The 27,059-nt window shown below is 38.0% G+C and overlaps 2 protein-coding genes across 3 annotated transcripts in view; one reads left to right on the top strand and one right to left on the bottom strand.

The window, feature by feature from the left end:
* LOC131960545 (protein PHTF2-like) overlaps positions 1–23,429 on the top strand; it is a 54,952-nt gene extending 31,523 nt beyond the window's left edge. Inside the window, exons 4-21 of one of the 2 annotated variants that reach the window (XM_059325787.1) lie at positions 502–558; positions 5,791–5,860; positions 6,432–6,590; positions 9,441–9,606; positions 11,462–11,623; positions 13,939–14,167; positions 14,795–14,941; positions 15,468–15,624; positions 15,782–15,852; positions 16,445–16,573; positions 16,698–16,783; positions 17,033–17,225; positions 17,348–17,479; positions 17,895–17,981; positions 19,167–19,322; positions 19,401–19,496; positions 20,259–20,384; positions 20,911–23,429. In XM_059325787.1, the coding sequence (XP_059181770.1) occupies positions 502–558; positions 5,791–5,860; positions 6,432–6,590; positions 9,441–9,606; positions 11,462–11,623; positions 13,939–14,167; positions 14,795–14,941; positions 15,468–15,624; positions 15,782–15,852; positions 16,445–16,573; positions 16,698–16,783; positions 17,033–17,225; positions 17,348–17,479; positions 17,895–17,981; positions 19,167–19,322; positions 19,401–19,496; positions 20,259–20,384; positions 20,911–20,931 (2,244 nt within the window). In that variant the 3' untranslated portion in view covers positions 20,932–23,429. The remainder of the gene's footprint in view (positions 1–501; positions 559–5,790; positions 5,861–6,431; positions 6,591–9,440; positions 9,607–11,461; positions 11,624–13,938; positions 14,168–14,794; positions 14,942–15,467; positions 15,625–15,781; positions 15,853–16,444; positions 16,574–16,697; positions 16,784–17,032; positions 17,226–17,347; positions 17,480–17,894; positions 17,982–19,166; positions 19,323–19,400; positions 19,497–20,258; positions 20,385–20,910) is intronic. The other variant, XM_059325788.1, reaches the window with a different exon arrangement.
* Positions 23,430–24,459: 1,030 nt separating this feature from the next.
* adipor2 (adiponectin receptor 2) overlaps positions 24,460–27,059 on the bottom strand; it is a 33,209-nt gene continuing 30,609 nt past the window's right edge. Inside the window, exon 8 of the mRNA XM_059326036.1 lies at positions 24,460–26,711. Within this exon, the coding sequence (XP_059182019.1) occupies positions 26,583–26,711 (129 nt within the window). The 3' untranslated portion in view covers positions 24,460–26,582. The remainder of the gene's footprint in view (positions 26,712–27,059) is intronic.

Raw genomic sequence — 27,059 nt, 5'->3', positions numbered from 1 at the left:
ATGTGAGGGGAGAAACTGGGTTTAAGTAGCTTAACTAATTGTGAAGTTAAAATCCTAATTTATGGTAAAAAAATATTCATCACCATGCATTTAACGACATGCTTATAAACTTGTTTTATGCAGTGGTGACAGCTCCAGTTGTGAAGCAAGAGCTTTTAAAATCCTCAACTCCCACACAAAACGAAACACCAACCATAATTATCTGTTTCTGCAGACTCATCTCACTCTTGAAAATCCGTTGTTGTTGTGTAGATATAATCTGGCTTTAAGTGATGATAATGATGTGGCGGAGGGGCGTTGGCAGTGCACTTTGATTTCAAGGAGATTATATTTCTTTTTTTTTTGTGTAGATCCTTCACTGAGGGGAAGTGAAGCTTTTTAGTTTATTTAAGAAAAAACATATTATTGTCGTTCATAATTCCTCTGAACACCAAGATGACGTGTGTAAGGCGTCTAGAAACTGAAAGCTGACTGTAGTTCCTCTTTTGTTTGTTTTTCCAGATTGGCGCCTATGACCAGCAGATATGGGAGAAATCAGTGGAGCAGCGAGAAATAAAGGTATGTTTCTTTGTTTCTTTGTTTGCGTCATGTTTCTGTTATTTCACCTTTTTTCATTTTGTGTTTTCTTTCTGTGTGCTCTGCTCATTCTCAATGTCTCTTCTCATATTTCTTTTGGTTCCCTTTTGTCAAGTTGTTTTTTGTCATCTCTTTGACTTTCACTCCTCCGTCTTCCTCAGTCTTCTTCCTTCTTATTCAGTTTTCGCTGTCTCTCACCATGCTGCCAGTTCTTTTCCAGTGTTTTCTTTTAACTCTTTCCTCTCTGCCCTCCCGGCTGGGTGTCACCTGCCCGTCTCTCCTCTCTTCACCTCCATCTCCATCCCTTCTTCTTCCATCCGTCTTTTCCTCCTCCTCCTCCTCTCTACAGTTTATTTCTCTGGTGAGTATACAGCGGGGAGGACGTCCCTCTTGTTTTCTCACAGTGCACGTCTGCTCACCCACGCTGTAGACTATTAGACTGTGATTGGTTGGTTTGATTGCTCCTTGTAGTTGCCATGTCAGAGTTGTGGTGTGTTTGTTAACCCCACTCTGCCTTCACTCTGTAGCAACGCTGCTCCGTGATTAGCTGCAGGAAGAAGTTGTTTCCTTTTAAAGTTTCACTGCAGCCAGAAAAATGAGGGAACTGAGCAGCTGTGGCCTCCAGAGTTGCTTGTGGTGTGAACACACAGCTGGAGTAGTTTAAGTCATGTGACCAGGGTGGCACCAGGCGGCGTGTAGCCAAAACTTTGGTCATCTTTTCTTTCAGCAGAGAGTTTTATATAGAGAGATCTGCAACAATAACTTTTAGAGTGATGCAGTCCTCCTGAAAGTCAGCTAGAATCAGAGATTGGTGAAAGACAAAACTGTTCTTTTAGGATGACATAGCTCCGTTTCTGTGACCAGTCAATGCTGTGTGTTCCCCCAGGAATAGACACAACAATTTTAGGCTGGGAGGTACATTCCCAGTGTCTAGTTCACAGTAGAAATATGCTTATACTCCCATAAATATTTTATTAAGTTAAAGCCTACAACACTGCAACATCAGACATAGATACATTCTCTACACAATTAGACAGCACAACGCAAAGAAAAATAGGTAGGAAAAGTACAGGATAAGCATCATTATGAACTTTTAAGATCCATGTTTTCATCCTGTAGATTAAAATTTACCAAAAGAGTTAAGATTGATAGAAATGAAAATATATTAAAATTGGTAGCGATAATTGCTCTGACATGAATTATTGAGTAAATCCTTGTTTTTTTGGCCTTTTTTGTGCGTGTGATTGAATGCATGATATGATATTCCAAATTATTATAGTAGGGATGCACAGATTGTGAAATTCTGGGTTGATACTGATACCAATGTTTAATATAATAATTTGGCAAATAGTCAATTTTGGTTTTGGTATATATTATTGGTTTTGCAACAGAGTAACAAAAAAATCTTTATCTTTCATATTTTAAACAATCTGAACTATTTTAAAGCACAAGTAGAGACACTGCAGCCGTGTATTGTTATAGAAATGGAAAAATAGGTGTTATAGTTGGTTTTAAAATGTGTCTTGGGCAGTGGGAGCACAATTGAAAAGCAGTCATTTTTTCCTCTTTTGCAATGGAAACACTAATACTTTTTGATAAATCGCTGACAAGACGTAAAATGTAAAGTCTGTCATCAGTGCTGACATGGTGGTTGTTTCGGTGACTGCGTGCCATCGTCGTCATGACTGTGTTGCCTTGTTGATGCGTTTGGACCACCAAAACATTTTTATTCATTACAGTTGACCTCTTTTGCACTGCTTCACTTGTGGATTAATGGGACAATATTTTTGTGTCTGTGCTTGGCTTGAAGCAACTCCCTATTAGTCGACAGCTGTGGAAATTAGATCCTCTTCACCTGTCTGCTGTGACCTCTCACCTTTGATCTTTGAATCCCTCCCTTCCCAGATTTGAGAGAGAGATTTTCTTATAGCCGGTGTTCCCAAAGTGAGGTTCAAACATGATGGTTTCTTACTGCAATTTCAAGCAGGATTTGATATAGTTTATTGTCTTTTAAGTAAAAAAAAAATAGTGACAGGAGTTATAGAAAATGCTGTACGTTTACATTTCACTTGCCTCTGATGAGTGGTCTTAAATTTCCGTCCCACCTCTACTTCTGCCTGATGACCTGTAAACACTGCTGAGAGACACTCTCTTTAATGAGCTCAAAGTCCACAAACGCTACACACACACAATAAGACAGCACTGCGACCTTGGTTCTTCGTCTGGCAAGTAATTGGTTTCTCAGACTCAGCTGCAGCAGAGTTTATTTTAGCACGGTGTGGATGCAAGATGTGTCACCCCCTCACCCCTGCAAAGTGTTAATTATACTGTTTAAACCCTCGTAAAATAAACATACATAACCAATTCTTCTCATAAATCGAGAGGAAAGCAGCTGTCTGTAAAAGGTCCTGTTTTTAGCTGTCAGTTGCGACCACTTATCTTATTTCTGACTATTTTTTGCATCTGTGCTTTGTTTTACACAAGATACAGCTTTGAAAACTGTACATTGATATGACAGAATGGTTTAAAGACCAATGTGCAAAGTCTGAGAATTGAAATCCATCTAGTCTAAAGAGGGTTTTGTTTTCCCTTTGGTCTCTGAACAGCAAAATAAATAATACATTCTATAAATTAAATTAATATTTTTATTCCATCTTTTGGATAAAGCATTCAACATTACTTATACACTTACCTACATGATCAATTCTGCTGTTTTACTAAGTGTATAGCTCTGCAGAGTAAAACCAGCCGCCACCTGCTGGTACAAACAGAAAACTACAATATATTCTGCTGGATTTTTTTATTTAAATTCATATTGTTGAAATGCATTTTTAAATACGTACTATTTTGGGTGTGCAGCAGCAACTAGTGCAACAATTTGTTCCAAGAATAAGCATGATGAAAAGCAATATGACAAGCACCCTTTAATTAGAAATGAAAAGAGCAAATGGTAGCTGTTTTAAATACTTTCCCCCCTGAAATGAATGTCAGGCATTCATACAATCAACCACTCAAGCGGCACCATAACTCGTAACTGAAGGATAAACTAGTTTATAAAGATAAGAGGCTATGAATAGCACAGAGATAAAAAAAAAAAAGCTGTGGCCAGGCAAGATGTTTGTGAAGGACTTTACTGCTGCGGTAAATCTACTGCCAAGAGGAAGCTATTGATCGGCTTCTTTTAGCCCTGCACACACACACACACACACACACACACACACACACACAGAGTACTGCCCTGTTCGTCAACTCTCACATTTTCCCTGTCTGTCTCTCTCTAACACACACACACACACACACACACACACACACACACACACACACACCCTGACCGTATTAGCTTGTTGGTTGTGCTATTTAAAGATAAGGGCCTCCATCAAGCTGCTGTATCAGACCTTTTACTGATAACAGAATCTGATTGGACTGTATGTAAATATTAGCATAAGTCAGTCGGATTCAAGTGGACAACTTTGAGTTTTTTTTTACAGTCCTTTTGATTGTGACTCACGTCCTGAAAATGAAAAGTATTTAACAGACGGGAAAGGACTTGTTAAGATTAGATTACCTCTTCACTTTGACACTGATGAAACCGTCGAGGCGTGTTGTATCAAAAAATCAAATCCAAAACAGCCTTTCATAAGAAACCTGATTAAACCAAACTATTGCTGCATACCATTGTAACTCGGACATTGTTGTATTTAGACACACACACACACACACACACACACTCGCACCTTTTAAAGGCTCACTTGTATTTACTGTCATTGCTGTCACACACAGAGAAAGGCTGTCCCGTCCTGCACCACTCGCATGTGAATTTTTTTAATTTACAGCTGCTCATAAAGTTTGTCATCACAGCTGACGGCAGTAATACACGCACAGATGAAGTGTATGATACATAGGAGGAAGTGACTGGTTGGGGCAGGAAGTGAGTATGCCGCTGGGGAGCTTTATTCCCAGGGTCATAAACTGCTCAAAGCACCAACTTTTAGAGCTATAACAGTAAACCTCCCTAGCATGAATGGCTGCTGTTGCACACGTTTCTTGAAATGACGCAGCTGAGATGTCCTTAGGGACTTTCTTTCCCCCTTTTATCTTCTGACTAATGCAAAATAGCAAAAAAGGTTCTTGACATTTAGATTGACTCAATGCACTAAAGTGTACTGTATGAATGTTTTCCGGATTGTTAACTCTAACTACAGGGATCGTTGCCTCTTTCTCCTCTTTTCTTGATTTTCTCACCCAACCAAGTGTGTGAGCTCTTAAGATTTACACATTTTAAGCATCAGCGTTGTAACTTTTGCATGTGTACTGTGCAGCTATGTTGTGGCAGGTGTATTGTTGAGGACCTAAGTATGCACAGTGTGGAGTGTGAAGTTGTTTGGCTGAGTGGTTGTTGAGTAAAGCTGCCAGCAGTCTTCCGTTTCGAACAGGCACATCTTGAACAGGCACTGCACTTGTCACATACATCAGTTTCCTACCTTTTTTCCTGAAGGGAGCTCTTTTATATCCATGTTAAAGTAATTGACCAACCCTGACTAAGTGACATATTTTATGGATGTTTCATACAACCCTGATACCCAAAAAGGAATATTGTCAAAAACATAAATACAATTCTTTTTTCTTACATATATTTTATTGAAAACTGTACAAAGACTTTATATTTAACCTGTTAAAACCCATGTGCCCACCAGCGGGTAGGGGTAGGGTTAGAGATAGGGTTAGACCTTTTTTCTTAACGGATGTAGTTCCAGTTGTGTTTTAGCCGGATTCTAAACCAACACAATGGCAAAAACTACAAGATGGTACCTTTTCAAAATGAAGCCTTATTCATGCATTTTGGCCTTATGTTCACACCCATGTGTACCTGTGAGATTTTCTCAAGTTTATTTCTTAAATTCCCAATACAAAAAAAACAACTAAAAAAACTGAGACTTATAGACCCCCAGGTTTGGAGCCAGTGGTCTAGTAGATGTGAGTAGAAGCCCATGCAGTGAAATGGAGAATAGAGCCAGTAGCTGTGTGAGCTTGAATGCACCGTGTGCCTCCTAAAGCACTGAATGTGTGTGTTTTATGAAGGCATAAAAAGTGCATGAGAAGCCTCCTATAGTTGAGTTCCTGTGTGTGTTATTAATATGTGTACATTAATCATTTCTCCCTCTGTTTCTTTGTTTGTCTGGCATTGACTCTGTGTCCTTCTGTCTCCCCCTGCAGGGCTTAAGGAACAAGCCAAAGAAGACAGGACATGTCAAACCAGACCTTATAGATGTGGACCTGGTTAGAGGTGAGAAAAAAGTCTGTGTGTGTGTGTGTGTGTGCAAACTTCCTTTCCATCAAGCTAATTAGATTAGATACTGGACAGGCTTTCAGCTTAAGTTTAAAGACACACAACAGTCACCTCCTCATAAAACACACACACACACACACACACACACACACACAAGAACCTGAGATGCCAGCACCACTGTGCCAACCTCCTGTCACTGTTAATCCTCATTATCTTTCTATCTTCATCTCTCCATCTCATCTCTTCTGTCTCATATTCATCACATTTTCAATTATTCATCAAATCAGTCAAATTTATCCTCCATTGTTATTTCATCACACAGGCATACAGAGTAGATAATCAAGAAATAAATGCAGGAAGAGAAGGAGAGGGTGTAGAAAAAGATCTGCAGAGATGTAAAAAGATCGCAAAGGAAGAGGAGTCGGAGGAGGAAGAAGCAAAAGATTGAAAGATAAAAACACTGCTCCATTGTGCCTGCAGGATGTATTGAATGCTTTTGGCTTAATTAGCCCTTCTCGTTAGACTAAGTGTGTGTGTGCATGTGTGTATTTATCGTCTTCCTCCACAGGATCGGCGTTTGCCAAGGCCAAACCAGAGAGTCCATGGACGTCACTGACCCGGAAAGGCATCGTCAGGGTCGTCTTCTTCCCGTTCTTTTACCGATGGTGGATCCAGGTCACCTCCAGAACCATTTTCCTCTTACTGCTGGCTCTCTATCTGCTGCAAGGTAGGTGCATGTGTGTGTGTGTGTGTGCGTGCCTGTGTGCGTGCACCTTCCCCTTCCCCACAACAGGGAGGGAGAAATGTTTTTGTTATTCTGAGACAGGCAAATACGGCGACTGTACTCAAAATAAAACATTTATTTCTCCTCAACTATGCACCGGATATGTTTTAATTGGAGTCATACAGTTCCAAAATTCCAGTTCATTTAATTTCCTTTTGACAATTCTTAGATTTTACAGTCTCTAAAAGGTTGCAGCATTGTCATCTACACTTTTTTATTGATTGATCTGGTATCTAGGCTGACTTGATCCTCAGCAGATGTTTAAGTCTTCTACTGAAACCCAAAAAAAATCATGAGATGTTCAGCAGTTGTGCTGTGTTTCATGTGAAGTTTTTCCTTAAATACACATGCAGCACGCAGCATTTCTTGAAAGCATTACTCCTGGGTTACACCTACAGAGTTGCACAAACACTTTCCAGACCACTGAACAGAGTTTTTCACCACCTACATCACGATGCCCTTTCCAGCCCTGATGAAAACAGACTGTTATTTTATTTTTCAGCTCTCTCTCTCTCTCTCTCAACCCTCCGCCCTTCCTGCCCACTTCCCCCACACACCGCACGAAACCTCTCACAAGCTTCGTCTCCTATTTAATGCCACATATCAAGTGATCTTTTATCACTAGACAGCAAAAGTGCAAAACGTACAGAAATGCAACCCAGTGGTTGGTTGTTGCGACACAGTTGCGTCATTACACATCCAGCAGACACAAAAAAACAAGAGCATCCCACTGGAGTTATCTTTTAGTCACTTGATGAATCTGATATTGACTAAACATTTTGCACCTTTTTGGTCCCCACAAACTTCTGAGAAGGTTATCTAGATCTCCAGCACCTTAACTCTCTTCTTCACAGAAGGTTTGTAGTTAAATGCACATCAAATATAGGTGTAAGACTACTGATTATACCATTAACTGTATAAATAATGGACGTAGTCGCATCCAGTTCAGCGTTACACTCGTCGTCATCTTGTTTCCGATACGTGGAGGAGTGAGAGGGATCTGATCACTGACTACCCGCCTCTCTACACCGACAACCTGATTCATGTTAGCATTAACTGGGATGTTAATTTTGGCTAGCAAAAAAGAAAAACAAAATATATGTTACTTACCTCAGAAAACTGAACAGCGACTCCTTGGAGTGTCTGTTAGTCCAACCAAACGCTGAACAAGACATTTTTACTGAACAAAACGTTCAAATAAACTGTCATTGTGTGAAAGGGTCAAAGTTATGACACCAAACTGGTAAATGTCCTTTTTTTTTATATCTATATAACGTTCTACATAACTTCATTGACACGTTGCCGTGGATACGCATTGCTTTTCTTCCCTCCTGATGACAGCTCACCTTGTTAGCCACCTGTTAATTTAAAGGTAGCCACGCCCCAAATCACACAAATCTTTATCTTATATTTTCTTATAAATGGGGCCATTATTTGAAATATGAACATCAAACTGTCTTGAAGATTTTTTTACTGGTGATTGAAACCATAGTGTTGTCCTAAAAAAAATTCTGAGGTAATAAATCAAGTGAGAAGTTTTCTCATTTTGCATTGAAAGTAATGGACAGAAATGTTTTTGCAGCCAAATTTAGCACCCCCTGCTGGAATTTTCTGTAGAATGCAGCTTAAGGCACTTCCTGGTTTGCCTCCTTGCTCAGACCAGGAGGTTGCCATCTGGATTGTACATATCAATCCTGATTAACAAAACCAGAGTGACTGAACCATGTGGTGAATGTGTAAAGTGGAAAAAAACAAAAATGAGCTGTGAAGAGCTAGCCCTAAATGTTGTTATTTTAACACCACACGTACACAGGTTTTTAAAATGTAGCTTTTTCTATACATTTTGGCCTTTCACCACACATAAAAACTGTGTACGTACCTCAGGGAAAATTGAGTCATTGGCTTCAATGTTATCGCCGTTGTCTCCTTTTGTGGGGCGTCACAAATCAAGCAACATTTTGTCCAATTGAGGGCTTGTTCTCACCTTGCAAACAGCACTTTTAACACATTAAAGTACAGTTTATGTGTGAAGCTTCAGAATGCCCTACGGCAGTCTCTGCTACGTAAACAAAGACTCCCATGATGCTGACCCCGCTGCCAATATTATGCCGAATGTTGGTTTGGCATGTTCTCTACAGCAGCTATTCTCAACCTTGGGGTCGGGACCCCAATTGGGGTCGCGAGATGATTTCTGGGGATCGCCAAATCATTTTGGAAGTCAGCGTGTGTTAATGTGTTTTAGTCTTTTTGGTCACTTAATGTCTTTTTTTGGTCATTTTGTGTCTTTTTAGGTCATTTTGTGTCTTTTTAGGTCATTTTGTGTCTTTTTTTGATCATTTTGTTTCTTTTTTTGGTCATTGTGTCTTTTTTGGTCATTTTGTGTCTTTTTTTGATCATTTTGTAGTCAATTTGTGTCTTTTTTGGTCATTTTGTTTCTTTTTTGGTCATTTTGTGGTCAAATTGTGTCTTTTTTGGTCATTTTGTGGTCAATTTGTGTCTTTTTTGGTCATTTTGTTTCCTTTTTTGGTCATTTTGTTTCTTTTTTGGGTGATCTGAACTGTGCGTGTGAGATTGTGTTCAGTGAGCGGGGGTCACGGACAACATGCATGTTAAATTGGGAGTCGCGACTCAAAAAGGTTGAGAACTACTGCTCTACAGAGCATCAGAGGGTGTTGACAACAAAGAAAAAAATACCTGTCTGTGTGGACACGGCCATACACTATCATTTAATTAATGTGTTCATAATGTTGTAATGAAAACCATTTGCCCGTGCTTTCTTCTCCCCCCCTGCAGTGGCAGCAGCAGTCCTGTATGTGACCATCCCTCAGCCCCATGGGATACCCACCACCGAGGTGTTTGGAGCCATCTGGCTCATGTTGCTGCTCGGCACCGTCCACTGTCAGATCGTCTCCACCAGGACCCCGAAGCCTGCATCCAGCAGCGGGGGGAAGAGACGCAGGTAACGATGGGGAAAAGGAAAGGGGGGCGGGGGGGGGGAAAACAAACATAAAACCTGTCCAGGGAAATCCGTGCAGGGGAATAAAAAGGGAAATTATACAAAGCTGGGGAGAGAGAAAGAAGGGAAGCAAACATCACAGCAAAGGATAGAAATCCGGAGGTAAAGAAGGGAAGTTGTTTGAGTGAGAATTAGATTTATTATACAAGAGATGAAACATGAAAACATTAGAGAACACCGCACCCTGAAAGCCCCGCCGGGAGAGATAAAAATCAAGATCACAAGCACGAGATAGAGCGAGAGGGGAGGAAGGAAGTTGTGAAAAACATATGAATGAATACATCTTTTGTTGCGAGATTGTGTCTGTCCTCGCTGTTTGCCTTCTGCCAACTTCTCAGAAAGCTTCTTTCACAAATAAACAAACTGAATAAAAGCATCTTTATCATGGAGAGGTTCAGTCAACATCAACAGACTCGGCTTCTCAGCTGTCTGACTTAATTTAGTATATTTCATAAATGTGTGTAATTGTGATAATAATGTTATTAGAAACATTTTTAGGGGCAAGAATTGGGATCAAAATAAGCCTTTGTATTGTATCTAGATTACATTCTTACCAATTGCCAGGCAGAAAATGAGGCCGTTTGAAGATAAAAACCAGCAAACTAGTCAAGTCATTTGATCGATAATGAGTTCCAAAATGGGACGAGTTTATCTTAAAGACTCCCGTCTCTCCATGATAAATCTAATGTCACTAGTTCAAGACAAACACAGTTCATTGTGTGTGAAAGTAGAAAGTAGCTTGCTTTATCTTGTGTGTTTCTGTAGTTTGTTAGACTTGCAGTTTGTGGTTTTCTCTCTAAAGCTCAGTGTGTGGCTGCTGTTTCTGGTTGAAAATTATTAAAGACAATTTTCAGACTCTTGGAAGAAAATTGGACCATGCCACAGTTTTGGAAAGGGTTTGGAGGGAGCGAGGTAGTTCTGTTTGCTCCTTCACTGAATCAACCTTGGGTCTCTTTTAATAAGGAAAGAGGAGAAATCATGAAAAGGGTGCAGTTATATTGAAACAAAGTTGATTCTGTTCCTCTGTACATTTCTCTGTATCTGTCTTTCTCTTTTCCTCGTCTAAGTACACATTTCATCAAGACAAAGAATATTCGAAACCAGGAATTATTTTTTTTAGCAGTGAAGGATAAAAAGTAAATGAACATCTTGTTTATCCCGTTTTTTACTATGAAATCCAAAAGACTTGTCCTTTACAGTACACCTGTCCTTCATTAAATCTTTAATCTGCAAAATCTAACCTTTACATTAATATCCTGTAAAAGCAACATTAAACTAAAAAATGTCCTCAAAAAAAGATAATATCTTACAACCTGGGACGTTTATCTTTTTTTTCTTCTTTGTCCTTTGTTTATCCAATTTAAAAGCCCTTTATGAAAAAAGAATGGCATAATAAATGTCTTTGTCTTTATCTAATATTTGACCTTATTTCATGCCTTCAGCTTTATTTTTACTTTATTGGAAAGCTGTTACATTTAACTAACAAGTTTTGATTTTTTTTTTTTTTTTTAAGAAAAAGTATCTACTTTTATTTTGCAGGATAGCGTACATGTAAAAGAGGATTTTGGTAGTTTGCCTTTTACCTGTAACAGCCTCTGTGTCCAGCAGGTACCTGAGTTTAGCTTGAAACACTGTGTAGCTTCTGTAAAAGTAAAAATTGCGGCCCCGAACCTTGATTCAATTACAAATATAGAATGCAGCCAGGTTCTCGCTGGACACATAGCTGTAGTTTCAAGTCTTCTTAGTCTCCAGGTCCTCTCTAAGTCTCTCTCCACCCTCTATTCTTTCCAAACTGAAGGAAGTTGAGGAAGGCATCTCAGATGGAGGTGCATAGGGAAGGCGACGGGTCTAGCACTACCGATAACACACAGGAGGGGGCGCCACACTCCCACTCAGCCAGCACCACATACAGCCTGGGCGCTCTCTTCCAAGATTTCTGGCATGATATCTGTAAAGCTGGGTGTGTATTTTCGTTTCCGGTCTTCCTAAAACAAGATGATGTACAAAGACGGGGCTGGGATTCAGTTGTCAAACCACCCAGGGTTTAGTTTTTACCAAATTTAGAGGTCGAATCTCTTTGTTGTTTTAGGGAAATTCTGAAGGAATTTCTTAGTTATGTGGTCAACAAGTAAATAATCAAATAACTTACTCTTAGTTCTAATCTTTTGAGGTGAGGTTGTTTGAGTTATTTATCCATAATCAGTGTATTAACTACAGTAAATGGTGTCGGCACGCCCCCAGTTGGAGAAGCAGGCAGTATTAGGTATTATAGCCACCTTAACCCATTGAAGCCTGGAAAGCGGATACGTTGTTTTGTAGTATTTGTATAAGCTCTCAAATACTTTTTGAATTTCATTTCTATCTGCTACAGAGGCTGAATCTGTTATTTAGTAGAAGCGTTGACACTTCTGTTGAATTTCCAGAAAAACTTCAGGTTTTAGGGGCCGATTTTAAAATCGCCCAGAGGTTTTACAGGAAGTTTTAGGCGTCAATGGGTTAAAACAATCCATATCAGTTGAAATGTACACTATATTGAGAATATTTTTCTTATTCTGCCGTCAGACGGCGCTTTGTTACTGGGGACACAAGCCGTTATCTGTGCTCTCCTCAAAGCTTCCGGACTCCATTGACAAAATCTGTAGTTTTACCTCTCAGAGCACAGAAGTTGCAGGTCTGCTGCTGCTTCAAATGGTCAGTTTGATTGCGTTATTGTTTGACTTTGGAGAATCCACAACTAAATCTTTAAAACACTAAAGTCACACAATAACATAAAAAACCTAACTGATCAAAGTAGCAGCAGACCGGCAACTCCCATGGCCGGTCAGGTAAAATTACTGTTTTTGTCAAAGAAGTCTGGTGGTTTTGAAGAGAACGTTGATAACGGCTTCAGTTGCTCCCATGTAAACTTAAACAGGACTGTCTGAAGGTAAAGTGGTGAAAAAATTCTACATATAGCAGCATATGCTAAAAGGCAAGGCAAGGCAAGTTTATTTATATAGCACAATTCGGACACAGGGGCATTCAAAGTGCTTTATAGGGGCAAGATTAAAATACATAAAACACATTGGAAGACATTTAAAAGCGAATTAAAAAAAAAAAAAAAAAAGTGAATGAATAAAACATTTAAGAGCAAATGAATACACAATTTTTTTTTTCACAAACAATTTTCTTTGAATTGGTTAAAATGTTTTGCTGCCCCTGCCAAACACCATCTACCATAAGTTATGCACTGACTATAGATAAGTATGTCATTTAACCCCACTCTAGAAAAGTCAGAACTGTCATGTTGTCATCATTTTTTAACTAAAAGTCAAGAACTGAATCCCGGCCTCCTCTCAGACCTAACCTTGGCTTCCTCAGCTGCAACATCACCTCTTCTCCTATGACATCATGAAACTTTTATCGTCCCAGAAAATGTTGACTGAACATCACATTTGATGTTACTTTGCAACTCTGGATTATTGGCTGGAGAACCTATTCATTCCTGAGCCAATAAAATGTAGCAAAATCTTTGGCACCACTGTTTCCAGTGAGGGGTTGAGGGACTTTGCAGCTGATTTTAATGTGCATGACTTGCTGATCAAGCTGTGTTCAAAAGAAGCATGGGGCGTCCCATAAATCAATCATTTAAAAAGTTTCTCAAGCTATATTCTTACCTTCTTTAAAACAATTAAATATCTATAATTGGAATTTCCTCCCCAAGCTTCTTCCTCGACCAGCGTCCAGCAGACTGCAACAGTGTGGAACGTTTCTGAGCACTAGATAACCTCTTGATTTGGTTCCTTCATCTATTGATTATCTGACACACTCACTTCAGCACTTGTTGGAAGACACTTCCACCTCTGTCAATTAAATTTTCTCAGTGATACATTCATTAATCCTCTGATTCACTCATTGGTTTGCCTTTTTAGATACTTCTAGTGAGACAATCGGACTCAAGCTTACCAATTACACTTAGTTTTGCACGTACTTTAGTTACAAAACTTTGTGCTGCTTTATGAAGTTCTCCAGTACATCACGTTCCACTTTCTCTCCAATATTTGGGTTTCCAGTTTTGTATGAATGTTCCACAGTGTTGTGTTTAATGTATCCTGTTAGAGTGATTTATCTCACTGCATGTCTGCTTCTGAGACTAAACTTTATAACTTCTAAGCTCACTGTCCTGCTGTTTTTATCTAAATATGTCTCTGTATCCATCTGTCCATCTATATCTACATTCTCCTGCTCGCCTTTTCTTCTCTCGTCCTCCTTCCCTTCCTCTGCGGCGTCCTTCAGATCTAAGAAGTCCAAACTGTCCATCGACAAGTCGACGGAGACGGACAACGGCTATGTGTCGCTGGACGGCCGGGTGACCAATCGCAGCAGCGAGGAGGGGCTTCAGCTCCACGAGCAGCGCTGTGATTCGCTGAACAGGGCTGACGAGGCGTGCTGGAACTCTCACGCCCAGCCCGCACACGCACACACGCCCCGCAGTACGGGACTGATGCTGGCGAATGGCAATAAGGTGAGCCAACAGGTTTGATTTCTAGCCTCTCTACACTGGCTTCCTGTCCGTTTCAGAATAGATTTTAAAATCCTGATGTTTGTTTTTAAAATTTTAAACGGATTGGCTCCAGCATATTTGACCGAACTGATACAGGTTCACAGACCGACTTGAGCTCTGAGGTCTGCAAATGAGTCCTACCTGGATGTGCCTAAATGCAGCTAAAAACAAAAGGCGATCGCTCTTTTGCAGTGGCTGCCCCAAAGCTGTGGAACAGTTTACCGCTGCATATCCGGTCGTCAAAGACATTGGACAATTTTAAATCTTCTCTAAAGACAAATTTTTTCTCCCAGGCTTTTGAACCTGCGTGAGAAGAAAGTTGTTTCTGTGTGCTGTATTGTACATCTCATCTCATATATTATTAGATTAAATTGTCTTTTATTTTTATTTTGTGAGTTTATTGTTATTCAATTATGTATCTTGTATTGGATTGGATTTTTTGTTGTGATTCAGTTATGTAAAGCACTTTGGTCAACCTTGGTTGTATATAAAGTGCTCTATGAATAAACGTGACCTTGACCTTGATTTCAGCCCCACAAAGTGTCTGTGTCCCCAGGATCTGTCTGATGTGTGTTTTGTGCCTCTCAGGAGCCAGCATCAGACGAGGCGTCCAGTGAGGAGGACCCTGAAGCGTCCTACAGCGCCCTCCGCAGGGGAGTTGAAAGAATGAACAGCGACTGTACGCTCAGAAACCGCAAAAATTCACATCATTACAAGAAGCACTACGCTGTGGAGGTAAACGCAACCAAAAGGCAACATGTTGAATTCATTTATACCAGAAAAATAGCAACAGGACAAAGATAGTTTTGGTAACACTTTACAATAACCATCATTTATAAATGGTAAATAGATGGTTTATTAATGTTTAATCATCATTTATAAACCGTATATAGGCCTTTTAGAATGGTAAATACATAATTTATTAATGTTTAACTAACTACATAATTCATAAATGACAAATAGATGGTATATTAATGTAAGTTTATAGTTAATTTACCATTAACAAACAATTAAATTATAATTAATAGTTCATTTATAGTTTTAGTTGCACTCATTTTAAAATTTTAACACCATATTAAGTATGTTAATGATTTTGAAATGATTCATATACCTTTAAGAAATTGGTTGAAAACATTTAATGATTAAATATTTATAGCTCTTTGTAAATGGTTAATAATTGGTTTATAAACCATCTATAAACATAGTGTTACCATAGTTTTATATTTTTCCAAAAGTAACACTCCTCCTTTCTGTCTGTCAGGATGTCCCCAAGTCCGGCACCAGCTGCAGCTCCAGATGTTCCAGTCTGAGGACTCAGGACTCGGAGAGCACTCGACACGAGTCTGAAACAGAGGACTTGATGTGGGAAGACTTCTTGCACTGTGCCGAGTGCAGGTCATCCTGCACCTCAGAGACAGGTCAGGAGACGAGACTGGCATAGAATAGCAAAAAAAAAGTATTTGAAAGTGTTTGATTTACCTGCTTAAGTAATTGAATGTGTTGTCTCTGTTCATAGATTAGGTAACCTGTTGGTTTTGGTGCTAACGTTAATGCTGAGACTCATTTACTTTACAGAGGGAGAAGGAGGAGGGACGCCTGTCTGTCCTCCCGCTAAAAAGGAATACAGAGACGACCCTTTCCATCAGGTCTGTAAATCCAATTCTAAGTTACATACAGCTGCAATTTCAACAGCATTTAAATCACTAAAATCACTTTAGTTCTTACCTGTTCAACACTTAGAGAGACACTTAGCTGTTAAGACATCTTAATGAGTTACACATTCAACCATTCCCCAAAGTCAAACAGGACTATAGAGCAAAATAGTTGCAGTAGATGGACACTTCAATATTGTATGTATTTGCTGAACTTTTCAGGGCATACATGGATCAACGTTTCAGTTTTTAAAGTTACAATGCATGTAGCTAAATATCTCAATACGTGGAAAGGAAGAGAGATAGTAATAGTGACAAAAAACCTAATTAGACAAACAATAATAGAATAATACAATTTACAGTGGAAAAATAAGTAATATAAAACATTAAAGGATGAAAGAGAATATTAATAATACAATATTTTTCTGAATTAAGGAATGAAGGTATAATTGTTGTTGTATATACTGACTTAACATTTACTAAAACAAAACAAAAAATTGCTCACAGTACATGTAGGTAATATTTATGTAGATGCACACTTCAAACAGGTCATAATTAAGTGGATGTTGTATGTTTTTTCTCTCAGGGTCACGCTCCCTGGCTGCACAGCTCCAACCCCGGTCTGGAGAGAGTGAGCGCCATCGTGTGGGAGGGAAACGAGTGCAAGAAAGCCGACATGTCCGTCCTGGAGATCAGCGGCATGATCATGAACAGAGTGAGGAGAAATCCTGAAAGAAATGCACACATTTAATGTTTTGCCTATCTATGTGTCTGGAAAAAAAGACAATAAATAGAGACAGAAGGAGATCAAAAACACTTTTTTCTGCCTCCCTTTACAGGTGAATCTCTACACTCCTGGTATTGGTTACCAGGTCTTTGGCAACCTGGTTGCCGTGACGCTCGGCCTCACACCTTTTGCGTATAGGTATAACTGCATAGCATGCTCTCAATACAATAAGTTTGTGTGATTTAAGAACACAATAACTAGACTGGAGAACATTTTAAAAAATACTTAAAATTATGACAGTTTCTTATTAATAAGATACTTCAAATTACAGATTGTCAGTAGTTGGTAAAATGCTTACTTACAATATGAAAGTACTATTTAAATAAAGTAATTATTTAAGTGTTTTTTGCAGTTTCACTCACATCGGTCTTTGTGCATCTCCTGCAGGCTGGCTCAGTACCGTGACTTGGATCAGCTGACCACGCTCTCGGCCAATGAGCTGCTCTCTGTAGCGCTGGGAGGCGGGTCCGGCTCAGACGCCATGGTCATCACCATGGTAACACTTAGCTTCCTGGTGCGAGTTTGCCTTATATGGCTCTTCTTCTTCCTGCTCAGCGTAGCAGAGAGGACCTACAAACAGGTGAGACGGTCACATTCTGTATCACTGCTTCTGAGTAGCTGCAAGTGGCTTTTACTAAAATATGAAACTCTCCTCTCAGTTCTGATTTAACTTATGAATGTTTATATACGTGTGTGTTGCAGAGGCTACTGTTTGCCAAGCTGTTTGGTCACCTGACTTCAGCCCGCAGAGCCAGGAAGTCTGAAGTGCCCCATTTTAGACTGAAGAAAGTTCAGAACATCAAGATGTGGCTGTCGCTACGCTCCTACCTCAAGGTACGTCACTGATGATGTTCACAAGCTGTGATATTAGTTCTGCAGTTAATTAATGTGCCGTCTTACTGGAAACATTTGCATATACAGTGGCAAGAAAAAGTATGTGAACCCTTTGAAATGACCTAGTTTTCTGTATTAATTTGTCATATGTCATCTGATCTGCATCAAAGTCCTAAATATAGACAAACACAATGTGCTTAACCTAATACCACACAAACAATTATATTATTTTGTGTCTTTATTGAACACATCCATGAAACCTTAATAATGCTCCATCAAGAGGACTAAGATGCAGATCAGATCACATTTTATGACAAATGAATGCAGAAAACTAGATAATTTCATGCCACTGTATTAATGAATGTATATGTTTTGAACACAAGCTATATTGATATTCTTATTGTTGCGTCTGCAGAGGCGGGGTCCTCAGCGTTCAGTGGATGTGATCGTGTCGTCTGCCTTCCTGCTCACTCTGTCTGTCGTCTTCATCTGCTGTGCCCAGGTAAGTTCTGAGTAGGACGACAAATTAACCAGTTAGGTTACTTTTATGATCATATCACAATGTTGTGCTCATCATCACACATATGACAACAAGCATGCAGCCTCTTGTTCAATAATGATATTGATCTGGCTTGGTCAGGACCAGATTCTAGTGTTTCTACCTCAGTTGTTATTAGCACAGCTGAAGTTAGCGTTGGGTGTGACTTTACATTTGAACTGATACTGTTACCAGTACCAGGAATTCTGTATTTTAATCTCTCTGTAATAACAAAAATCTAGGATTTATTCCATATGAAGGTTTCGGATCTTCTTAAAATTCTGACATACTGTTGGAGTAGGTAGGTGTTGGTACAGCATGTTAGTAAGGGATATCGAGTTTTGGTGCTTGTAAAAATGCTAATCTAACATCAACCGAGACAGTGAAATAAGCCCAGTTATCTCCATTGAAACCATATCCAACTAGCTCATTAATTCATTAGTGGTACAACTCTTCAGCTTTTAGATAGATTTGTGTAAGATAGATAGATAGATAGATAGAGAGATAGATAGATAGATTACTTTATTCATCCCGAAGGGAAATTCGGTTGTCACAGCAGTCCGGTATTCAAGTACAATAAAATACAATAAAATACAATAGAATAAGATACTGAGGTAGCATAAATAAAAAACAACAATAGAAAAAAAAAACCCACATAATAGAACAAGGACACTTAAGAAGTTAAAAAAAGAAGATCAGTTGGTAGGTTGGCAAGATGATGGTAATTATACTGATGATATGATTGCAACAATGCTATAGTGACTAGATGGTATATAATTGTAATAATAGTACAGTATATATTATATAATATGTAATAATAAATAAATAGTAAAAAAATAAAATAAAATAATTATAAATAAAATAATATGATGTATAATATATAAATATATAATAATAGTAATGGTAATAATAATAATAATTAAGGCCGGTATAATAAGAGTATAGTATAGTAAGACATGTTTCTCTGGCCAGCATTGCATTTGAATTTTGAAATGTGTAACCAAACTTGTGAATGCTGGCATAGATTGATTTAACATGAACTGGTACTCATGTTAATGTAATAAAGGCCTTTTGGTGGTACCACCACTGGGAGGCGCCAAAATCACCATCTGTACAGACTGACCAACGTACTCGTCTCTCTTCCTCCAGTTGCTCCACGTCCATGAAACGTTCCTGGAGTGTCACTATAACTGGGAGCTGGTGATCTGGTGCTCCAGCCTGTCTCTGTTCCTGCTCAGGTTCGTCACTCTGGGCTCTGAGACCAGCAAGAAGTACAGCAACACCTCCATACTGCTCACTGAACAGGTTAGACACACAGATGACACAAGCATAACCACACAGCAGTCTTCAGACATCGGTACTGACCCATGGTGTGTTTGACAGATCAACCTGTATCTGAAGATGGAGAAGAAGCCAAACAAGAAAGAGGAGCTGACACTGGTCAACAACGTCTTAAAACTGGCTACCAAACTACTCAAGGTACGCTCACAACTTTTTTAACCCTTTATCAGGCAAAGAACTATATTTGGTAACTTCAGGTAATATTTTGAGAAAAAAGTTGCACATTTACTAGATTAAAGTGGCAAATCTGCGCGAAAAAAGTCGCAGATTTACGAGAAAAAAGTGGGGAAAAGCAACTTTTTTCTCCCAGATTCACCACTTTAACCCTTAATAGGCACAAATACTTGCAAATTCCAAATTTCAACCCTAGAGAATATTGGAGGATATTACATACAGCCAGAATGTGTAAAAAAAAACATACAAAATAATATTTTGAGAAAAAAGTTCACGAGATTAAAGTGGCAAATCTATGAGAAAAAAATGGGTAGATTTATGAGATTTAAAGAGGTGAATCTGGGAGAAAAAAGTTGCTTTTTTTCCCCACTTTTTTCTCGTAAATCTGCGACTTTTTTCGCGCAGATTTGCCACTTTAAATCTCTTAAATCTGCAACTTTTTTTCTCGTAGATTTGCTACTTTAACCTAGTAAATTTGCAACTTTTTTTCTCGAAATATTACCTGAAGTTACCAAATATAGTTCTTTGCCTGATAAAGGGTTAAAACTTGGACTTCATCTCTAATCAACAGGAATATTTACAGTCTGACATTTAGGTGAGGTAGAGCTCACTTTTTGTTCCAATACCTGGACCAACAGTTGATTTATCCTTCCTCCCTCCCTCTCTCTGTCTCTCTCTCTCTCTCTCTCTCTCTCTCCCCCTCTCTCTCTCTCTCTCTCTCTGCAGGAGTTGGATACTCCCTTCAGGTTGTATGGTTTGACTATGAACCCTCTGCTCTACAACATCACCCAGGTGGTCATCCTGTCTGCTGTGTCGGGAGTCATATCTGACCTATTAGGATTTAACCTGAAGGTAAGAGTGTTTATGTTGTGGTTCTACATGTCTTCATTAGGCTGAGAGGCCAGTTAAAGTCAGACCAGAATGTGATCTTTGATTATTACTCAAAATAAAGTTGTTTCAGAATTTACCTTGACCCTTGGCAACATGTAGAATTATACAGGCAGCTATTTCAGAATACTTAAGTTTGAAAGTACCTGTGTACTTCACCTTAAGGCCCAGACACACCAACCTGACACTAAATAACTAGTATGAGAGAAAAAAACTCACCATCATTCAAAAAGGAGAACAATAGGTGCATTTCCTCTATAGTCGAATACCCGAAATGAAGGAAGATTGTAAGGACTTACAAGGGCCTTATTACTTGTTAATTAATGGTTATTACAAGGACCTTAATATAAAGCGTTACCAAAATGTTTATATAGGCCCAACTCTACAGAAGGTTGTGACTGGTGTGTCGGGGCCTTAAAACCACACCTGCAGACTTTTCTTTTCTACTGTCTGTTTCTAAATCTGTTCCTGTCTTTCTGTCTGTTCACAGCTGTGGAAGATTAAATCGTGACAGTGAGCAGAGAAAGTCTTCACTCTCACTGCCTGACTCGCTGAATGCTCGTCTGACTGATTTAACGGTCGACCGACTCAAAGACTGAACGTGGGTCTCGACATATCGGAGTGCTTTCACCTTCAACGTTCCCACTTTGTGCAATTCAAAAACTATTTATTTACCCACTCAGTGTTTTTATTTGAATTGTAGTTTGTTTATTTTTTTGTGTTCTACGACACAAAAAGTGTTATTTTACCTGTCTACAAAAAGTGTTAGTATTATTATTATTATTATTATTATTATTATTATTAAGCATAAATTATGTTTAAAACGTGATGGTTTAGGTTCTCAGCTGCATTTGCAACAGTTTTCATTTCAGCTCGTTCACGTATTTGAAGGTAAAGTATTGAGCTGCCGATGGGACAACAATCATTTTATTGTTCTTTTTGTGTTTTATTTGCTTAAACTGAAAGTTATTATTTATGTGTTGAGTACATTTGAAAACAAAATTTCAAACTCTGTTACGAACTTAAAGTCTGTTTTTAAAATACACGTTAGTCCAGTGGTTTTCTTTAGACAACGGAATCGGGTGGGATTTCTCTAATGTAATTTATTAAAATTAGACATTAGGTTACAGTTAAACTTTTTTTTTTAAACTTTAAACCACAGAGTATATCCTTATAATAATACAGTTAAAAGGATATTTTAGTTCAAACAATTGTTCACAAAAAGAAAAGAAACTAAAGGTATATTTGCTGTAATTCCTGGTTTGACAAATAACTTCCATCCAACCAGTTCCCAGGTTTTAACACTTACAAAACATGACATTTTTGTATCTGTTAACAGATTTTACCAGTACCGTTCTGCAGGTAAAGTTTAATTTGCTGACTTACCTGAGAAAATAGTTCATGGGTTTTGTTCACACTGGGAATAAACGACATCAGCACTGCAAAGAAACAATCATCCAGTTCATGGAAAAAACAAAACATGGAGAACAGGAGACAGAAACCTCTGAAGTTTATACTTTTTTTTCTTTTTTTACTGACTTTTAACTTCACAGCCCATATCAGTGGGTCTTTGACAGTATTTCCAGTAATACGTGCATGCTGTAGGTAGTCACATTTCCTCATACACCACTGATCCGTTTAAAATATCTTCCGTTAGCAGAGTGTGCCGACTTTTAACTTTAGGACGCTGGAAGTGGTACTTCTTTCTAAATTAGTAAGCAATCAAACTGAGTCCTGGCTGTCAAACTGGGACTGTGTCTGAAATCACTCCTATTTTTCTGAATATTAAGTTGGAAATATTTGCTCCATGTAGTGCTCTCAAAACTTCCAATAAGGGAACATAATTCTTTTTTAAATTACTTTTGTGTGGCTACAGTTGATGATGTGTTCGAAATATGAGTTTAGAGCTCGCTATAGAGTCCACTATTGGGTGTCTCAGGATTTTTCCAACTTTGGTGTGTTCATGAGCAACATAGATGCTGGAAAAAAGTTTTATTTTATTGCTGAAAGCATTAAAACAATTAAGCCATTGCTTTACCTGACTTGTTATCAGTTTAATAGATACCCTTTCTAAATAATCTAGGTCACTCTATGTAACCTAATACTATATTACAAATTACATGTGAGCAAAATAATGCAATACATGAATCAGCAAAAGTCTCTAATCATCAAGCAAAAATTAACTTTCAGCCGCCATGTTTCTTCATAATATGGCATCCACTCTACAAGTCAAAATTTCAAAAGTTTCAGCAACTTTCCAAGCTGTTCACATGAAATTTCCCAGTTGGCAACTAATTTTTCTGATTATTCTGACACCACATGAATGCAGCATAATCTATAGAAAACACAGAATGACTGAACAAGGGAGTGATTTTGGACACAGTCTATTGTTTTACTATAAAATAAGTAATGATGTAGTACAACACATTACATGAATAAAAATATATATTTTTGTGTTGTGGCTGTGATGCAGTTTAGTTGAAGACCTTCAAATGTAATTAATCACACTTGGATTGTTCCATCATCCAACCAGTTTAGAGAGTCAGTGGGTTTTATACAGAATTTGATATCAAACTTTCAGATGTAATTGGATAATTAAACAGTGATCAAAAGTTAAAGTCAGTTGGCTTCTACCTGTCACTGGTTTGTAAACAGCAGTTAAAACAGGTCTGAATGAAGATATGCACTTTAAAAGCTGATTGGAAGAACAGAAGTTACATCTTGTTTCAATGTCAAGTTTTTTTTCTGTACCTGAACCTGTTTGTGCAATTTATCTCACTCTGAAGTAAATCCCACATGGTACATGAAGTTATCAAACCCATAGAAAATATCTCAAATGTGATTTAAAATGCTGGCGTTGCCTCAGTTAACGAGTTAGCATTCCGCTAACTGAAACTAACTTCATTCATAAAAACGCAAGCATAATCATCATCAGCGTGTTCGAGGAGGAAGACCAAAGTGCTTATTTTACTGTTTGTTTATGTTTGTCTCAGCTGGAAAAAAAGAATGTATTTGCAGCATTATGCTTTAAAATATTTTTTGTTTCCCTTTGGAAATACTTTAAGTTGTATTATTGTGTGCTTTTTGTTATTTCATCACTCATTTGTAAAGGTTGTTTCTCACGCTCGTTATAAAGGAGAGGCACGTTTTACTGTGTTTTTAAGGAACAAATAAGTTTGAAATGTATGTATGGAAATGGATCTAGGTAAAGGACTCTATGTTGTGATTCTGTTTTCAAAGAGTCTAAATATTTAGATTTTTTTTGTGAACTGGTCTGTCTACAAGGTCTACATTTTTATAAGAAAAAATAAAAATGAATGGATGTTAACTCACTGATTAATTTGTCTTTCAATATCTTCACACTTTAGTGTCTAATATCTCCTACTATTGAAGACAAAGGTGCTGGACGGTGCGTGAAATTGCACAGTCTGCTTATCACTTTAGACAGATTAGACTATAATATGGTGTTTTTCTGTCATTTCTGGCCATATGCTGTAATATATTTGAGAAATTCAGGTCTTAAAATATAATTGTGTATATTATAGATTATTATTTTTTTTTTTTAAAGACCCCCTACTGCTTGTATCAACAGACTATAACAAGACCATTTTGAGAGTCTCGGGGCGTTTACATTTTTTTTTTTTTTGCCAAAAATTTTGACATGCTATAGTATGACTTTTTTTTTTTTTTTAAATTTTGGACATCTCAATGTTTTTTTGTTATTTCTGGAAAAGACCCCCCTACTACATTTATCAACAGACTATAATAAGATCAAAATATGGTGCTTTTCTGTCATTTTTGGATGAACTATACTACTACATGAATCAACAGAGTATTAGAAGACCATGACTCTTTTCTTTACAACATACTATATTATTTTTATTACATACTATAGGGTGCCATTTTTAAAAAATATCTACTTTCCTATAACAATTCCTAAATTATTTTTTATGACAAACTTTACTGTGACTTTTTTTTTACACTGTTATGTCATGGTGCAGTGTTGTGCCAATATTAACCACTGAGGAAGACGAAGTGACAGATTCAAAAAACCTTTTTATTAGAACAATACAGCAGATATAAAGGTCTATTGCAATCAAACACTCCCATCAAAACGGAACGTGTGCTTCAACAGACAATATGCGCTCCCCAAGAGAAATAAATTAATATAAACTAGATCAAATAAAATCAGAAAATGAAGAGAAAAGAATAGAAAAGCTGAGAAATTGTGTTCAAATTCCTGGTCAGAAAAAGCTGCCATCGAATAGAAACTTGCAAACCTAAATTTCAAACAATCATAGACACACAGTTTATGATAAGCTCAGAATTTAAGCGTTTCCATTGTGCAGGAGCTAGATTTTGGTATTGCCAGAAAAAACATTTTTAAAAAAGTCTTGTTTTCTCAAAGTCAAATCTCCATATCTGAGGCAGTTTGTGTGCCCTTTAAGTAATTCACTTTGTCAGATCTTTTTTATCGGAGACTTGTTTTTTTGCTATTTTTAGTGCAGGAGAAACTCACTCAGGGCCTCTCTGCTCTAACTTCACATGAGAGAAACCAGTGATAAATAATAGGAAGAACAAAAGAGAAATTAAAGCTTGCAATAATAATACCAAAAACAGCAGTGGATAAATTAAAATACAATCCAATCAAAAAGAAAAAAAAAACACATTTCCAGACAGAGGAGGAGGACAACAATGAACTGCATTTGTATTGTAATAATACTGCAGTTTTACCAAAATTAAATATATATGACTCTGGGGCCTTGTTTATAAAAAATATCTTCAAGTTATCCTTGATATGTTTTTTAGGGGCATGGCATAAAAAAAGAATAAAGTTATGATGGTAACATGGAAATTTGTTTTTATCTTTATCAGACAATTTACAAGTAAGAAAAAAAGGAAAATGGCTACATATCTTTTTATTTATCCTAGTTTCTGATTTGGTTTTAAGCACAAATGTTCACAAGAACGTTTCTTTTTCTTTTCATGAGGCCTGATTTGAGATCTGTGCTCTGTCTTTGTGATGCTCATCAACACAAAAGTGGAGATAACGGAGTAGAGGACAGTCTTTTCCTGCCGTCTCCTCGTTTATTTCAAGGTTTTTAGGTCAGAAAAGTGACTCAGTTGCCACTTCCTGCCTGCACTGGAGACAAAATATCAGCAAGATTTTTAAAATTGCTGTTTGTTTGATAAGATTCAGATGTTGTGCTGTATATTTCCTCCACCTGCCATCCTCACATATACAGACTACATGAAGTTGAAGTGTTTTCTCCTACCGCAGCATTATTGTATTATTCTCACCATTGCATCTCAGCAAGTGTAGATAAAACACCTCTCCTCCTCCTCTCCTCTTTAGTTGATTCATTATCTAACATATTTATTTATTCTTGCCATCATATTATAACATTTTTTTCCTTTTTTTATATTTATTTCATACAAATCTATAACCCAAAATTTAGAAATCTTATTTACATGGAAAAATTGTTTTGTTTTTTAACTTTTAAAAGTGACTACCAACCCGCTGCCCACCCCCCTCATCTCACCCTGCAATGTCCACAATCATGGAAGAAATCCACTCAATTCTTTTTTTTTTTTTCATAATCGAATGCTCAAAACTGTGACTTAGAAAACAGCATTCAGCAAAAAAAAACACACCCCAAAATGTCTTTTTTTTTTTAAAGCCACAATTACGCTTCCTTTTCAAATCAAAACCATTAAACTCAACACTGAAGAAAATGTAGCATTATTTTGAAGGGAGGTTCTGAACGCCTCGCCTCCCCCGCCCAACAAACGAAGATACTTCCTGAAAAAAAGAGCAGAGTCTCAAAAACTGGTTTATAAAACACACCGTCTTGGAAGTGGTTTTATAACCGAAGCAACAGAGCCAGAGGAGGTGGGGATGGACAGAAAGAAAGACAGACGGGGACAGAAAGAGGATAAAAACCCTTGTCTGTCAGTTTATAATAGCGCCCCCTGGGAGGGCATCCGGTGTATCACACACACAGACGAACCAGACGAGCCACACTGGTCTTCAGTTTAGGGGGAGAGCGTGTGTGCATGTCGTAGGTTTTATGTGTGTGTGTTTATGTCTGTGCATATTATTAGAACCAGTGCCTCCCCGTAAAATGTGTGTAAGTGAATGACTGAGTCAGTGTGTGTGCGTTAAAGTGTGCCGTCCTCGGCGCAGCCCCCTCCCGCCTTGTGGCGAAACTCTTGCAGGTTGGAGACGCCGTGGAAATGAACAAAAGCCCCCGCTACCACCAAGATGTGGAACAGCTGGTGGGAGTGGAACTAGAAGAGAGAGAGAGAGAGACAAACAAGGATCATTAGATGATCTGTATAGGTGTTAAACACTATATGACAAGTCATAAAGGAAGCAAGATGGTCAGTAAAATCCCAAATAAAATACATTATTTTAATAGTATTGCAGGAAAAAGCTTTCCAGAACTGACATTTCACAAAATACCTGGAAAATCAAGAATTGCGAATTAAATATTATAATTAAAGATAATACATGGGAAGCGCTGTGCTAGTAATAAGTAAAATAGCCAATTAAGGATAGAATTTGGCTGGAACAATATCAGATATTTTCATAAACCTCTCATCATTTATTCATATGTAAAATAAGTTTTTGTGGCA

Source organism: Centropristis striata, chromosome 22 (genome assembly GCF_030273125.1).
Source record: "Centropristis striata isolate RG_2023a ecotype Rhode Island chromosome 22, C.striata_1.0, whole genome shotgun sequence".
Classification (NCBI taxonomy): Eukaryota; Metazoa; Chordata; class Actinopteri; order Perciformes; family Serranidae; genus Centropristis; species Centropristis striata.
Note: the sequence above shows the minus strand (reverse complement) of the source record. Positions and strands in the feature narration are given on the sequence as shown.